The 17139-nt window shown below is 52.0% G+C and overlaps 1 protein-coding gene across 2 annotated transcripts in view; it reads left to right on the forward strand.

The window, feature by feature from the left end:
• The first annotated feature begins 1219 nt into the window (after positions 1–1219).
• Positions 1220–17139, forward strand: part of LOC123239726 (tigger transposable element-derived protein 1-like) — a 35680-nt gene continuing 19760 nt past the window's right edge. The window contains exons 1-3 of one of the 2 annotated variants that reach the window (XM_044667022.1): positions 1220–1350; positions 2265–3469; positions 7949–8184. In XM_044667022.1, the coding sequence (XP_044522957.1) occupies positions 8177–8184 (8 nt within the window). In that variant the 5' untranslated portion in view covers positions 1220–1350; positions 2265–3469; positions 7949–8176. Of the gene's footprint in view, positions 1351–2264; positions 3470–6906; positions 7112–7948; positions 8185–17139 lie in introns of those variants that run through there. The other variant, XM_044667023.1, reaches the window with a different exon arrangement.

The raw sequence follows: 17139 nt of genomic DNA on the forward strand, positions 1-17139 counted from the left end.
GGGGGGGCCAGTCTCCCGCGCTGGGGCCGAGCCCCAATGCCGGCCCCTCGCCCTGCGCCCCCTGGCCCCAGGCCACCTTTCTGGATGCGGAGCTGCGCGGCCGAGGCCTTCTTGCTGCTGCCCTTGGTGCCGCCCGCCGACTCCTCCTCCTTCTTCTGCTGCTTCAGCGAGAACAGCTTGATCATCCTGCCGCCGCCGCCGCCTCCTCGGGGCCCTGGCCGGCTGGCCGCCCCCGCCCACTGTCCGCCGCCGCCTCCTGCCGCCTGCCCGCCCCGGCTCCGGCCCCGGCCCGGCTCCGGCTCCGGCTCCGGCCCGGCTCCTCAGCGTTCCGGCCCCGGCTGCTCTGCTCAGCGCCGCGCCGCGCGGCCCGTCTCGGCTCCCGTAGCTTGCTCGGGGCGCTTCGGAAGCCCTCGGCTCCCTCCGGAAGGGTTCGGCTCCGCTCGGGTGCCTTCGGCAGTGGGGTTCGACTCCGCCCCGCCCCCCGCCCGGCGGCCGCTCTCGGCTCCGCCCCCTCCTCGCCTCTTCCTTCTCGGCCACGGATCGGGTGCCTGGCTGCCCTCTCTCTCTCTTCTCTCTCGTTCACAGACTCCTTGCCGGCTTCAGCCTGGGCCCGGTCCTCAGCCTGGGCGGTCGCGGAGGGCCTCGACAACGGTCTCGGGGCGCCCCGCCGCTTCGGTGATTTCCGCGGCCACCTCCCCCGCTTCGGCTCTGGCCGCTCTCGGCCCGGCGGCGCGCATGCGCAGACGCAGCGCGCAGCCCCGGGCCGCGCTCGGCCATTTCCGGGTGGGAGCTTCGGGCGCTTCCGGAGGAGATTGGCTTTCGGGACGCTGGCGGAGTTTGCTTGGGGAGGGGAATGGAGGGAGAGTGTTGGAGGGCAGGGGATGTGGTTCAGAGGTCCACCACACCTCGGGAAGAGGGAACGAGCTACTGGTCTCCACGGAGTCCAGAGTGCATACACTGTGGGGGGGGGGGGGAAGGACTGGCAGCTGTCAGTCTAGGCCCGTTCAGCCGACGTGGGAGTAGCACGAGACAGACGGTGCCCGCCCATTGGAGAAGGCCCGGAGAGACTGCACACCCAGCCAATCGAGGCCGGGCGCTAAGCACCGGGGGCGGGGCCGAGACGCCATTCTCTCCTGCACCTCGAAATGTCGAGTGGGCTGCGAAGAGTGAATCGTAGCTGCTGCTTACTGCCTTCCGGTCTCCATGACAACCTCAGACTCCAAGGAGGGGCGCGTGACGCCGCAGGAGCCTCGGACCCCAGGCCTCACCATGGCAACTCGCCGGCCCTTTTGGCCGCGAGAGCGCCGCGCACCACTCGAGAAGCGGTTAGCCCCAGGACGGTGGCTAAAGGTGAGCAGGACGCGAGCCCAGGATAGAGGAGGTGGAGGTGGAGGAGGAGGGAGGAAGGAGGAAGGCTGTTCCCATGGCAACGCCACCTCGCCTGCGCCCTAGAGCCGAACCGCCGAGCACTGTGGGAAAGGGCAAGGACTGTACGCTGGGACTACTGGGTAGCGTAGTCCGATGGGGGCGGGGAGGCACGCGATGGGCGGGGCGCTGGAGCGCGTGTCCTGCGGGGAGAAGGGGCTGGGAGAGGGCGGGGCAAGAGAGTACAAGTTCTCCCCCGCCCCTCTCTGTTCTCTCCTTCCTTCTTTAGGTCCTTTGCTCCCTTCTCTCCTCTGTCCTCCTCCTTCTTTCTTTCCTTCCTTCCCTCCCCGCCAAGTCCCCCTGGTTCTGTTCCCCGGCCTTGGGCTGCCTGGCCGTCCCCCCGGGGGTCCCACACGGCGTGCCCTGGAGGGTGGGGAAGCTCCTGGCGCTGGGCTAAGGGCTTCATTGACAGGATCTCCTTCGGGGTGCTCTGGTCATCCCCACTTTACAGAATGGCAAACTGAGGCAGGGCCAGGGAATCAGGGAGGAGCCATTGGCCAGACCCTGGAGCAGCCTGCGGGGCAGGGACCCATTTCTTGGGGGAGCCCCAGGGCAGAGTGTGGATGGAGCTCCCTGGGCAGCCCCCCTTGGCCCAGAGCACAGAGATGGAGGGGAGAGCTTCCTGGGGGGCCGGGCACCGGCGTCCTCTTCTCCCCGAGCCCCCAGGAGCCCCGTGTGTAGCAGAGGAGGAAGCAGGACTCCCAGAGCCGCCAAACTGCCGCAGCCCAGGAGAGAGGGGCCCTGAGCCCGGCCAAGGCCCGCTGCACCCCAGGAGTCCCAGAGGCCGGGGGAGGGATGGGCGGCCCAGGCTGGGCTCCTGACGGGCCTTCTCTCCCCAGGTGATGGCTCACCGGCAGCCCCGAGGTGAGCTCTGGTACTCGGTGCCATTCCAGCTCCTCTGCCAGGCGGTGCCCCCAGCCCTGAAGTCATCGCGCTGCAGGACAGCCCTGCCAGCTGGCCCTGGCTGCCCCCCTCTGGAGGGCGACCTCCAGGGCAGGGCCCCAGCCCCCCCTTCGTCAAGGAGGCCCCGGCCCCTCCGTCTCCAGAAGGACCGCGGCCCCTGGCGCTCCGGTGCCCCGAGATCCCAGCCTCCCAGGGAGGGCTTCCTGCATCGCGGCCCCATTTCCTCTCTGTCCCCTTCCCTTCAGCCCGAGGCCTCCCTCCTGAAGGGCCGATCGCTCCCCTCCAGTCCCAAGCCCTTTCTGTACCGGCAGCTCGGCCGCCCCCGGCCTCAGGCCCACTCTCCGAAGGGGGTGCCTCCTCCCTGCAGCCCGCGCCCCTCCCCTTTCCCCCAGCCCAGATCTCTCCACTGGTCGGGGAAGGCCCGGCAGCGTCCCCCTCTGACCAGGTCACAGCCGCCTCTGAAGGGTTTGCTCGTGGCCAGGGCCGCTCAGCCCGAGTCCCACCCCCTGACGAGGAAGCCCCTGTCGGCCAGCCCCAGCCCCTCCATGAACAAGACGGCCCCTTCCCTCTTCCAGCCCAAGTCCCGGCCTCCCCAGGGGGTCCCCACTGCCTCCAGCCCCACCTCGGCGGGCTGGGGAAGGCCCCCTTCTCCGAAGGGGTGCTCTGCCCCCCCTCCCTGCTCCGGTGAGGCCCAGATTCCCCCCAGGCTGGGGGGCCCCTCGTCTCCCGGGCCCAGTCTGTCCTGCCGCGGCTTGCTCCGTTCCCTCCAGCTCAGGCCCTCCAGACACAGGGATGGGGTCCGGGCTTCTCTGGGGCTGCTCTTCTCACCCCACACCAGGGACTTCAGAGAGTCAGAGTTGGGGCTCCTTCTGTTTGGCCTGCCCAGACCCTCCCCCCAGGGAATCCCTCCCAATTCCCCTACTTCTGGCTTCAGCCCCAGCCCCTCCCCCGGCTGCCTTTCCCCCTGCTTGGGCTCCCCTGGGATGCGGGACGGGCCCCCCTCTCCGTCCGGGCTGAGCGGGGACTTCGGAGAGCCCCAAGCTCTTTCGGGGGGGGCCGCCGTTCCAGGAGCCGACGTGGAGACTGTCCCTGTGCAGCCACCACCCCACGGGGGCCGGGTGGAAGGACGGTGTCTCTTCGGGTGAGGCTCCCGGTGGGCCCCCTGAGGGCCGGGAGAGCTGGGGGGAGCCCCGCAGGGAGGAAGGGCCCTGGGGCATTCTGGGAGAGGATCTGAGAGGGCCGCAGCGCCTGGCGCCTGGCGCCCAGGGGGAGCGGGACGTGGCCAGGCGAGGCTGGAGAGGAGAGGGCTCAGGGAGATGGGCATCGTGCCAGCGGGCGCCTCCCCAGTGCCACCCGCTTTGTTCTTCAAAGAGCCCCAGCAGGGGGAGCCATCAGGACCCCGACGTAGGCAGAGAAATGACGTGTCCTAGGTGGAGGCTGGCCCCGAGCTCGGATCTCCCCCGCTCCAGGCCCCGAGGCCCGCAGGGGAAGAGATGGAGGCCCTCTTCCTTCCTCCTTCTGTCCCTTCTCTGCTCGCCCACTCGCCCGCTTCCATTCAGCCCATGGCACCCTCCCCATCTCAGCCCCTGGCTCTCGGACGAGGGAGGGCTCCCCGTGCTGACTTTCCGTGGTCAGCAGAGCCAGAGCCGAGGGACCCCGATGGCTCTGCTGCCCACTTAGCCCTCCGGAGCCAGGAAGAAGCTTCGGCACGATGGCCTTTGGGGCGCTGCCCTCAGAAGCCAGTGACCGGCCCCCGGACCCCCTCCCACCTCCAGCGAGGGCAGTAACCCTCCTGGATGGCACAAGTTGTGAGCCGAGCTCACATCCTGCCAAGGATACTGCATGACCCTGGCCAAGTCACTTCTCTCTCCTACAGAATGGGGCTAACCCTGTCATCGGCCCTCAGGCTGGGAGTCCAGTGAGCTAAGGGATGTGGGAAGGCTTGGCAGCCAAGGACATCCCCCCCCCCCCTTTTACAGATGAAGAAACTGAGGCAGACCAGAGCAGGAGGAGGGCCCACCCGGGGAGCAGTGGGGTCACAGGACATTTTGGAGGCCACCAGGTTGGGCGATCCCTTAGCTCAGGAGGGGGCTGCCTCCCGGAAGCCAACCGCCTTTCTGTCTCATTTCCCTTGGTTTTAAGGCCGAGCCTCTGGGCCTCCCACCCTCGATGGCGAGAGGCCGCTTCTAAGAGCCACCCAGAGGGGGCAGCTGCGGGGTGGATTTGGAACTGTCATTTCTCAGAGTGGAGCTGCCCTTTCATCCCTCGTTCCGGCCCCCTCTTTGGAGGAGCGTCGGATGTGGCCCTTACAAATGTGCAGTGCAGGCCAAAGGGATTCTGGGGGAGGCCGAGGATGAGGAAGGGCAGAGGGGGCTGGCGGGGGCCGATGGGCCTGGGAGAGAATGGATGAGGTAGAGGCCAGGCCCGGGAGAGCCTTGGATCTGGGGGGTCTGACCCCAGCTTCGGGCGCCACGAGCAGCGATGAGGGGGTGCCAAGGGGCTGTGAGTGTGAGCATGCGTGTGTGTATGCGTGTGCACTGCGAGTGTGAGCATGTCTGGCGCTGTGGGGCACTGAGCAGGTAACGGCTTCCTTTTCCCCTGAAACAAGGAAGGGCTATTCAGCCATGAGGCAGCATGAGTTCGTCTGGCCTCCACACTGGCTGGGCCGCACAGAGAGCCGAGGGCTGAGGGGCCGAGCCCCATGCGTGTGAGGATACCCAGGAGCACGCTTCCACGTTGGGCTTCTCGAGCAGCACAGCGGGCTGGGCCGTGCCCAGGAGGGGGTCACGGAAGGGCAGCCGGGACAATGGCCCGCCTGGGGTCGCTCATTAAAGGAAATCCTACCACATCAGGGAATCGCGTTTCTATAGAGGGCCCGCCTCGGATGGCGGTGCCCCCTCCTGGCCGAGGCCAAGGGATCTGTGTTCAGAGAAGGTTTCTCCCTGTATCTGCTGGGGAGGAGATTCCCCGCGTGGGTTCCACTGTGTTTCGGTCCTCGGTTAAGGGGCCGCATTCGAGCAGTGGCCTAGAAAGGAAGTGGAGCCCAGGCTTCAGTGCTTGAAGCTGCCCTGAGCCCATCGCTCTCTGTACTGGGGTCACGGCAAGCCTTGGCCCTCTGGGCAAATGGAGTTCCAAGTGGGCCCATGTCTTGTCTGGTGGGTTCTTGGGCCTTGACCCTCCCACCACTGGCTGATCAGAACGTTGGGCCCAGACCTCCACTGAGCCTTGTCCAGTAGGCCATCCTTGAAACAGCTGCCATGGGGGACCTCCTCTTGTCCCCCCGCCGTGAGTCCTCTGGCCTTGAGCTGCCCGCGCAGGAGGCCACACAGAGGATCGATCCTTTGCTTGGCCCATAAAGCAGTGCCCTTCGCTGTTTCAGGGAGACCTGAGCTCCCTTCACAGATTGGAGCCAGGGTCAGCCTTACCCACAAATGGATTTTGTGAGCTTCCTGCTCTCCTTCGCCTGTTCTCGTCTAGCCGAGTCCACTTCCTGTGCATCTTGGACATGGGGCCTTTATCAGAGAACCTTGCACAGATTGTTCTCTTTAGTTACGTGTTTCCCCTCGCTTTAACTGCACTGGTTCTGTCTATGCAGAACTCCTCAGTGTTAGCTCCTCTAGTTGCTCCAGGACGTGGCCTTGGGCCTCTCGTGCATTGGCTAGGCCGCACGCTGCTCTCTCCGATCTTCCTCTCTTCCCTGGGTCCTTCAGTGCTCAAGCGTTCTCTCAGCCCCATACACCGCGCTACACTGCTCCCAGCACCAGGTAGGCCTCCTGGCAGAGTAGCAAAGCCCGGGAGGGAACTACGTTTCCCAGGCAGCTTGCACATTTATAAAATAGTGGTCCAAGATGGCAGCATTGACCATGGAATGGGCCGGAACTAGTGACCAAATGGTTCCAGGCTACAGTGATGCTATAGCCCCGCGCTCTTGGCAACCGACGGCAGTCGCCCAAGTGTACAAACTAACCATAACTGCAAGCCCTCTTCTAGTTCAGCTGAAAATACTAAGCAATAACTTTCTCTAATGCCAACTCTTCATATTTCCCTTTTCACAAAATGGCCAGAAAGACCAAGAACAAAACCCAAAAGCCTGGGAAAAGGGGGATCGACTGGGGCAAAATATACTGAAAGCCAAAAGGATTGGCCCCATGACCCACTAAAGAGCAGGAATTCCTTTTCCATTCAGAAGGCCTCGTGGGCCGGCCAGTGGGTGACCTCTGGTATGGGTGTGGGAGGGGACATTTTTCACTTTGCCCACCCCTCAGCCCAGCAGCCTAATGGGAGTGCTTCCTCCCTCCCCCTGTGTAGGGTAAGGGGGCAGCTCGAGCACTCACTGTCCCTGCCATGGGGATCATTGAGAGGAAGCTGGTAACTAAGTGGGTCAAGGAAAGAAGGGAATTGCTTTAGGAGCAATTGAAGTTCTGTGACTTGCCCCTTGAGATGGAGCAGAGTGGGAAGGCCAGACTGTACCATAACATTGAGAGTCCTACAGTGGGTGCTCCACAAAGGCAGAAGGGGGCGATGTCGCCACGGACATAGCTCTTGCCAAGCTCAAGAAGCTTGTGTTGTGACAGATGTTAAATTCACTTTTAATGGCATGCTTGTGTCCACAATGCAGTGGATGGATATTTTTCTTAAACAACCCTAGCAGAATTCCATTTGCACAACTGCATGTAACAGAATGACAGTGAAACAGTTCATGGCATTAAAGGCAGCCTCTCCTCTGGCAATGTGGAAGAATGAGCGTAAAGCAGGCAGCTGTGCAAGAGAAGCAAATACAAAGGTGAATTAAAAGCAGTCTTCAGACTGCCAGGGCTGAGCAAAAGGAAATTCTAAAAGAAGCTTGTAAGTTTCAGGAATGAGCCCTTGTGTGTACAATTTGGGGGGGCCATTGTTATTTGGCCTGGGCCACACTTATATCCCAGATGGCTTTCCTGGGATAAGCTCGCCTCGGCTTTGGAAGGTTGTTTCAAAGCAGCTCTGAGCTCCAGCCAGAGACAAATGCTATGGTGACCCCCCTTAGTGTTAGATCTCTGTCTCTCTCATACTCCTCGGTTGACTCTTCTTAGAGGCATTTTTCACACGTTCAGCAGACAAGGAAAGCTCCATAAAGACCTAGTGACCCCCTAAGACAAAGAAAAAGAAACCTAACTTCCCTGGGTCCAGAGGGGAAACCTCCCTTTCACCAGAAAGCTCATGCAAGGATGGGAGGAATTTCCTCTGCTGTTTCAGCAACAGCATCTGCCATGATACCCTTCATTTCCATTCACTGTGAACACTGCTTATGCCTGACCTATGGTGGAGACTTCCAAGCTCCTGGTCTGATGGGGGACGCTAGACCCGAAGTCATGTGGCCATTTTGGTCTGAGTACAAAGGACAGCCACCAATTAATGAGCTTGATCTTGGATTTAGGGCCCCTTTTCTGTGGTAGCTGAATCTGCTTACGCTTCTGTTTTTCTTAGGGCCTCATGTCCAACTCTTGTGCATCTTCTTCCTGTGTGGCCAAGGACTGGGCTCCTTTTCTCCTGCTTCCACTTGGACTTCTTTTAGAGACCGTCAGAGGCCCTGGCCAATCATTGTTCGGACTTTACCACTGTTGCTTTTCTCATTCTCACTTAGGTTGATGCCATTTCTCCTTGGCATATCCACAGCTTTGGTGAGGAGGATGAGGAGGATTAGCCAGAGGGTAAGAAAACCAGATGTGTCAGTGTTCAAAATTCCAAGGAGAAAAGATGCGGAGGAGAAGGCAGTCAGCAGTGTCAAATACAGCAGAGAAGTACATCAAGAAGGGTGAGGAGATCCCTGGCAACTCAGCTGGAAGCCAGACAGCTAAGGGATAAGGAGTAAATGAAAAGGTAAGCCTTGGCCTGAGGGCACAGTAGGCTTTCAGGGAGGGCTTTTGAGGGATAGGGGACAGATGCTTGGGCTTGTCTGAAGGTTCCCAGGACAGAGGGAGTGTCAGGGAAAGCCTGCTTTCTGCTCCAGGGGTCTCTGGAGTAGCCACATGAATGAAAACAAGCCAGAGTGCAAGTGAAGTTGCAGAGGCTGTTCTCTGGTGCTGTCTGCTGATCTTTATTTTTATACCCCTTTTCTCTTACGATCTCATACAGATTTTGACTTTCCCATACATAAAGATAATGAATTAAGTCACACATTGTTATATTGAATTCTCATGTGATTCACATTTTCTGATTATCCTACCTTACTAAACAAAGAAGCAAGCTTGTCAAAAATTATTCATTTCAGAATGGTTGGTTGGAACTTTTTTATTTTCAGCCATCCGTAAGGTATGCAAACTTCATTTCCTAGCCAAGCATAATGGCTAACCTTATTTATTTATCTGTTTGTTTGATTATTTATTTTTAAGCCCTTACCTTCCGTCTTGGAGTCAATACTTTGTACTGGCTCCAAGGCAGAAGAGTGGTAAGGGCTGGGTAATAGGGGACAAGTGACTTGCCCAGCTGGGAAGTGACTGAGGCCAGATTTGAACCCAGGACCTCCTGTCTGTAGGCCTGGTTCTCCATCCACTGAGCAACCCAGCTGCTCCCTTAACTATATTTAACTAATTAAATCAAGCATGATCTTACTTTATCCTATTCAGACATATTAATTCATTAAGAAGATAGTCACGGTAGTGGGTTACATCAAATTCATTTATTTTTTTATTGTATTTTTTTTATTTTGAAGATTTTCCCCTAGTTACGTTTCATGGTCTTTCCCTCCCCCAAACCTGCCTTAGCTGACCCACCATTCCACTGGGTTTTACACATGTCATTGATTAAGACCTAATTCCATATTATTGATAGTTGGACTAGAATTATCATTTAGTGTCTACATCCCCAATAATGTCCCCATCAGCCCATGTGTTCAAGCAGTTGTTTCTCCTCTAGTGAGTTACATCAAGAAAGATATAATGATATCAGTTTGGTCCAAATATTGCTTCAGTTACTGTTTTTCCTTTTTCACTATTCTTCAAAGGTAAGTTTGCTGTTTTTTCTGCTATAGGATTAATAAAAATGCAGTTCTGGAAGGGTGATTCTGGGCTACTTTGTCATTCCCCTGTTTTCCTTGTAACTTGCTGTTTCCTGGGTCAGTGGGAGTTTGGGAGCAAACCCAGGCCAGGTACATTCTTGCTGCGGAATTTAGAAGCTGCAGTATTAACTTACCACTTATTGGTATATTGTAGAGATGATTTTAGGGAAAGTTTCTGTAATATAACATATGAATGTGGGGTTTATTTAGGGACTTACTTAGGGGATTTTGAGTGGTCTGTGACTGTGGTTGTTCTTGCCATTAGCCTGTATTGTTTTTCTGTGTCTCCCTGGCATTGAATAAGGATACTGATAGCAATAATTTCAGTAAAAAGGGAATGCTAGTGAGAAAAGAGTCACATAGGGAAACTGAGTGGAAACATCCATCTTTCTGACACCTGCTGTGCTGGTCTCAGAACTGGTGACAAGCTGTGCTAAGCTCAAGGGTGAGGAATGCTTGAAAGGGAAATCCATCTCCCAGAGAAGCCCAGAGGAAGGGGACAGGGAGGGTCATCTGGTCATCTGAGCTCAAAGGGAGGAGGAAAGATGAGGAGAATGAAAAAAAGACACCTAGCCCAGTAGTTCAGCAGGACACCGAGCACTCTCAACCCTTTTGTCATTCTTTTTGTTGTTAGAGGTAAATGATCAAAAAGGTTTTGAAGACTAGCAAGAATGAAGAGTAGTTTTGCTTAAGGGAATACACAGAGCCAGCCTTCCTGTTTTCACTTTAAACTGCCTGACTTACCAGAAAGATGGTCAGAGGTGGTCAGGAGGTCCTTCACAGACCGAAGGTCCCAAAGTGTATTTTGTGACCTCCCCTCACTGGAGCCCTGGCTCAGGTGATACCCTTGGTTAGGTGGACAAAACCAGGGAGGTTGCTTCTTCAGCAGCAGGATCCCTAAGTACGTTGGAGAGGTCTGGAGGAAACACACAGACCCTCTGTAACTAGCTCTGGCCTCTGACCCCGGGGCAACAAGTAGCCTCACTGAATGACTGACCCAGTAGCCAGTAGGGCCAGAACCCATCAGAGCAAGGGTTTCCATTTGACTTCTTTGTGCTTGGCTTAATTCCACTGAGAGGAGAGGCCCACGGGAGGCCTGTGAGAATGGACAGTTGGACAACCATTCTTCACTTGATGAAGTCATTCATTCCATTAAGTCTGAGCCCACTCTTTTTATTTTTATTTTTTTGGTATGTGTCCTAGTGTCATCTTTGTTGAAAATTTTATTTAATTCATTAATTTAGAATATTTTTCCATGGTTACATGATTCATGTTCTTTCCCTTCCCTTCCTCCATCTCCTCCTATAGCCAGTGCACAATTCCACTGGGTTTTACATGTGTCATTGATCAAGACCTATTTCCATATTATTAGTATTTGCATTAGGGTGATCGCTTAAGATACATCCCCAATCATATCCCCAACGACGAATGTGATCAAGCAGTTGTTTTTCTTCTGTGTTTCTGCTCCCACAGTTGTTCCTCTGGATCTGATTAGCGTTCTTTCTCATAAGTCCCTCTGGATTGTCCTGGATCATTGCATTGCTGCTAGTAGAGAAGTCCATTACATTCAACTGTACCACAGTGTATCCATCTCTGTGTACAACACTGATTGTGCTGGTTTCTCTTGGTTCTGCTCCTTTCACTCTGCATCCATTCCTGGAGGTCATTCCAGTTTACATGGAATTCCTGAGCCCACTCTTAAGAGAGACTGAGACAGGGCAGGGGAGAGCTTGTCCCACTCAGGTAATGTTTGCTTACTCGGTCACCTTCGTCAAAGCTAACTGATTATTAGTGGTCCACTGGAACTGAAGGATTAACCATTGGCAGTTAACTGTTGCGGGGAACCACATCAGAGCAGGGGCTTCAGCAGATCAAATTAGAGAAGAGACACCTCAGTCCTTTAGGGCTACCTGAGAGAGCCGCAGTGGTGGGAGGAGATATAACTGTCTGTGCTCAGGGAGAGTGACTCCATCTGATCACTGAACCACTCCAGGGTGAACCACTCTGGCCTTTCCTCATCTAATCTCCCTCCTCTAAAAGTTGCTCTCAGTATAAGAAATGTTATCCTTCCCTCCAGGCCTTTGACTCAACCTTGGATCTGCTGGGATGTTCTGCACCTGTGTTAAGGGCCTTTAGTCAAACACATCAGCCAGCAATCCAAAACATTAGCATGCCTGAGATTGAGATTTCTCAAAGAAAGGTGTAAGGGAAGCACTCTGACCTGGCCATGGAGATATGACTCAGATTTCTTGGGGTTAACTGGATAAATGCCTCACTGGGTTGCATTCAGTCTCTTTCAACTCTTTGACTATATTCCACCTCCCTTTATTTATTTATTTGTTTTTATTTTGAATATTTTCCCCTAGTTACATATTTCATGTTCTTTCCCTCTCCCCCAAACCCCTCTAAACTCCCTTAGCTGACACACAATTCCACTGGGTTTTACATGTATCATTGATCAAGACCTAATTCCATATTATTGATAGTTGGACTAGAGTTATCATTTAATGTCTACATCCCCAATAACATCCCCATCAATCCATGTGTTCAAGCTGTTGTTTTTCTTTTGTGTTTCTCCTCCCACAGTTCTTCCTCTGAATGTGGCTAGTTTTCTTTCTCATAAGTCCCTCAGCCTTGCTCTGGATCCTTGCATTGCTACTAGTAGAGAAGTCTGTTAACGTTCGATTGTACCACAGTGTATCCGTCTCTGTGTACAATGTTCTCCTGGTTCTGCTCCTTTTACTCTGCATCACTTCCTGGAGGTCTTTCCAGTTCACATGGGATTCCTCCAGTTCTTTATTCCTTTGAACACAATAGTATTCCATCACCAGCAGATACCACAATTTGTACATCCATCCCCTCATTTTCCAGTTTTTTGCCACCACAAAGAGCACGGCTATAAATAGTTTTGTACAAGTCTTTTCCCTTATTATCTCTTTGGAGTACAAACCCAGCAATGGTATGGCTGGATCAAAGCAGTCTTTTAGTGCTTTTGGAGCATAATTTCAAATTGCTATCCAGAATGGTTGGATCAGTTCACAACTCTACCAGCAATGTATTAATGTCTTTGACTACATTTCAAATAGTCCTGGTCCTTGAGAATTGGAATTCAGCTCTCTGATAGGATCTCCAGCTTCTTAAGATCCCTCTCCCAAAATCAAATTACATCTTACAATTCTGGGTAAACTCTCTTAAGAGTTTGTCCTTCGTACTTGAAGAGGACCAAGATGATGTCATGATGTTGGGGTCAATGGATACTCTGTACGACTAGCCAATTAGACCAATATGATCTCAGAAGACTCTACCACAGGTCAGCCACTGCTGGGGGGGCTTACCAGCAGTCCAGGTTCCCCTTGGGGGCGGGACAGCTAAGCAATGTGTGAAAGAGAACAGCCAGAGCTGTAGTAAGCTTGCAGAAAGCTGTTTTGATCTTCCATCTGTTGGTTTTAATTTTTCTTAAGATTACATACATGCTGGCATTATTTCTGTTCCCACCATACATCTTTTTTGAAGACAACGTCTTAAGTCATACTTTTCATTCTCCAGTAACTTCCATATTTTTCAAGGTGTGTTTGACATATCTCTTGGGCTACAGTGGTGGGAAAATACAGGAGACAATTTCTCCATTGCCCAGCCCTGACCACTCTTCTGCCTTGGAATCAATACACAGTATTGACTCCAAGATGGAAGGTGAGGGTTTAAAAAAAAAAAATCAAGATCTCAAAGCCCTCCCCTCAGGAAAGATCCAACTTCTTGTAATATGGGAATCGCATTCTAGGTCTGATTCCCAAATCCTAATGCTACTGCTGGTTGACTTCCCAAAACCGCAATGAAAGACATTTATCCAAATAGCGCCAACATAAATCAATATTTGAAATCAATTAAATGTGAAAACAAGGCTTACTGCCATCAAATCGGTGACATTCAGGCAGTCATGTGCATGGTCTGCGTAGAAATGACCGTTCTGTGCCGTTGGACGCTCCATACCAATGGCTCAGAAACTGGCTTGGAGGAATTGGCAAAATGAATGTCCACACACGTGCAGGACAGAGGCTGTTGTCCAGCAGCTACTGTTTTCAGTACAATTAGGGCAATCCTCTTGTTACGAGAGAGAGACTGATTTGGGGCTAATGTGCATTTCTTGATTCTTTCAGGTTTCTTGGCTAGGCTGGCATAAGCAATAAAGTGATCTAGGTCTCTCTTGTGCTCTGGAGACCAAGGATGACCCAAGTTAAGTCAGGCAGTCCCTCCTTTGACCATCCCAAGACATCTTTAACCGGTGTAGCTACTATCCATCCCTCCACATACCCACAGGTGGACAGGGCACAGTATGCAGAAAAAGAACCCTTCCATCTCTTAACCAAATTCCATTAAAAAAAAGGGAAGACGTTCCTGGGGATTCCCAAGGACAAAGAAAATGCAGAAAGCAGAAGACTGCATGGTATATCTGACTCAGATCCCAGACACAGGAGTACATAGTAAATTTCCCTAATATGTAGGAATTAATACAGTATATGGAAAACATTCCCAGGCCCTCCTCTGCTGCTTGGAGAAACATGATGACTGCACCTTACGTGGAGGGCCTCACTATGATGCGTAGGTGTTTCTCTACATGATGTTAAAATTGATGAATAGATGCATTGACAGGAGGCCGTCACAGGCACTCCCCTTCTGACATAAAGGCCTTGCAAACAAAACAACGGCACATGGGCGAGATCCCCACTTCCCATGACTCAGTCTCCTGATGCAGCAATCTGATTTTTGAGCTCTTCAATTGCTGTCATCCTGTTAGGCCTTCTGGAGTCCTGCTGGACCTCAAAGCTGTTCTGGCAGATCTGCTCCCTCCTGGTCCAGGATTACTGATAACTTCTTTCCCTAAAATTGCCTGGAAAATAGATCTAAATTCCATTTAGCCCAGTCACTAAAATTCTGTATTGCCAATAGTTGAGTTGAATGGGGAAAACTAACTCAAGCCTTAGGGTTCCACTTTGATTCATCTTAAGGATATCCATTTCTGGACTTCTGCACTAAAGAACCTGCACACTTTTGACTTTTCCCTGAACCAAATACCTGCTTTGGAAAACTGCCAGGAACAAACTGAGAGAAACAAAGTTGCTCTAGACCCAGTGTTTACCTTGGCATTAGAACATGCTCAATGCCCTAGAACAGTGATGGCAAAGCTTTTAGAGATGGAGTGCCCCCCCCCCAGTTCTGGGCACCCTCGCCTTACCCTTCACAGGGGAGAGAGAAAGCACTCCTGTTGGGCTGCTGGGAGGAAGGGTGGGTGAAGTGAGGAATGTCCTCAGTGAGTGGAGAGGGGAAGGGAGTGGCCCCAGTGCTCTGCTCCCCTCCAGCTCTGCTGCCTGTGAGCTGCCCCCACCTTACCTTGTGTGCTCCCATTGGGCTGGCAGGGGATGTGAAATAATGTCAAGTTCAGCGAGAGGGGAAGGACAGCAGCACACATGTCCACAGAGAGGGCTCTGTGTGCCATCCTTGGCACCCATGCCATAGGTTTGCCATCACTGCCCTAGAAACAATTAGAAGCAGCTCTTAACACACAGATATGTAATCATTTGATTTTTTTATTTTCTTAAAAAACTTTCACTCCAATGATCTCACTTCCGCCATTTTTCTTTTGTTGTTCTTAATTATTTTGTTTGTTATTATTTAATCTTCTCCAGTGTTAAATCTTAAACAATTTCTCTATAGTCAAATTTAATGAGTTCCTAACCATGTCAAATAAGCTAGGGTTAGGTTTTTTGTCCCCAAACCACTGCCTAATTGTACCCTTCTGAGATACTGGGGGGATTTTAAATACTTAATGACAGACAATGAGGCCTGATATTTTTCTCTTTGAGTATAAAAAGAATCACAATTTCGAGTCAAATGTCTTTGAAGTTATATACCAGTAGCTTAGATCTTTCAACTTTAGTCCATTGGGTAAAGATTGAATTTAGGGTTCATATATTTCACTGATCAAATGCTCTGATTATAGAGAGCTGCTAGAAGAGGAAGAAGAGAGACATGGTTATAGCAAGAGGAAAATGACCCCCTTGTCTGATGTGAATCCCAGACAAGAGATGTAGGGACAGCCAGGCTCAAATCCTTTCTACCTCGGCCCTTGCTGAGAGTAGCTCCTCCAACTTCCACTCCACTGGCAGCTCACAGACATCACCCCGCCTAGGACTACTGGCATTAGGGATCATTGCCTTGAGTCAGCTCAGAATGACATCAATTACATCCCATAAGATTCCCTTCAAGTAGCAAGTTTCAGTATTCACACCTTCAGGCTACATTATTTCTCCCCTGGTAGTGCCATAACAACATTCCTTACCTCCTTTCTCAGAGGCAGAACTCATCCTGCTTGCGTTTCAGAATCCCATGTAAGTAGGACACGTGATAGTTTGTTCATCAATCTAGAAGAATATTTGCCAATTGCTGTAAATCTCCAGACAAGATCTAGATTCAGAGAACTTAGATTGGCTGCATAGTAGGAACATCTCCCTAATGTACCCTTGAACAGTGCTATAAGTAAGGAGATTCTTAACGACTTCCCCCTTCTCATACTTACTCTCCCTCTAGTTAAGGAGAAGTTATAATGGCAAAAAGAGAAGAAAAAATTTCAAGGAATGTTGGGTATTTTAAGCAGACAAGGACTTCCATTTTTTGCCTTTAAAAGAAAACCCAATCGCTAACAAGTTAACTTATCATTTCCCTAAATAGCCAGGAATAACTTCAGAGTAAAACTTCATGCTTCAAAATGAGAATTTAGGACCAGAATTAGAATAAAAATTCAGGACAATGCTTTAGAACAGTGATGGTGAACCTCTGGCATGGGTGCCAAAGATGGCACGCAGAGCTCTCCTATGGGCACACAGCCAACCTCCCTTCCCTACCCCCAGGGTTCATTATTAGAAAGGCAGAGGGACTCGGGCAGAGTTGCTCCCCAACCTCTCTTCACTGTGTCCAATGACATTTTTTCACATCACCCACCCCTCTTCTGTGAAGCCCAATGGGAGCTCTTTCTCGTCCCCCGTGTGTGTGGGGGCACACCCTGCATTGGGGGGAGGTGGGCATGGCATTCAGTCTGGGGGGGGATGGAGGCAGGGCCCAGCACTCTCTCTATAAAAGGTTCGCCATCGCTGCTCTAGACTAGAACCGCACAACTTTTCCAAGGATATATACATACATACATACATACAATTTCTTTTGAGTTTAGTTCACAAGTTCAGAATGTCCAGATGAAGAAGAAATCACTATCCAACATGATGTCTTTACAATCATTTACCAAATTGTATCTTATCATAAACAGTACATAAGAATTTAAAATATGAAACAAAAATTATTGGCAAATTTTCAAATGATCTTACAGATACATATATTGCTTTATCACATTTAAAACCACATTAAAATGAACTGATGTCAAGAAATTCAATTCCATCCCGAAATGGATTTCATTAAAGAAATAATCATCATGACAGCAGGCAGAACAGTCCTCATGCTTTTCCATTTCCCACTGAGTCAATAAAACTAGCACCCCATAAGAAAACTCATTTGCAATTCTCAGTTTAAACATTTCACCTCCCTCTCCTTTCAGAAGGCTGGATTCTTTTTGTCCTTTTAAACAGCCCTGTAAACTCTTTTTATATATCGGAGCAAAGTTTCTAGGTTCCTTCCCTAAACTGACAGGCTGGGGCCCACCAAAAATACCAGCGATGAGGGAGGAAAAGGCCTCTAAGCAGACCTGAGGAAAGATGTTTGGTACGCCATTCTCTCTA

The sequence above is a fragment of the Gracilinanus agilis genome, chromosome 3 (assembly GCF_016433145.1).
Source record: "Gracilinanus agilis isolate LMUSP501 chromosome 3, AgileGrace, whole genome shotgun sequence".
NCBI lineage: Eukaryota > Metazoa > Chordata > Mammalia > Didelphimorphia > Didelphidae > Gracilinanus > Gracilinanus agilis.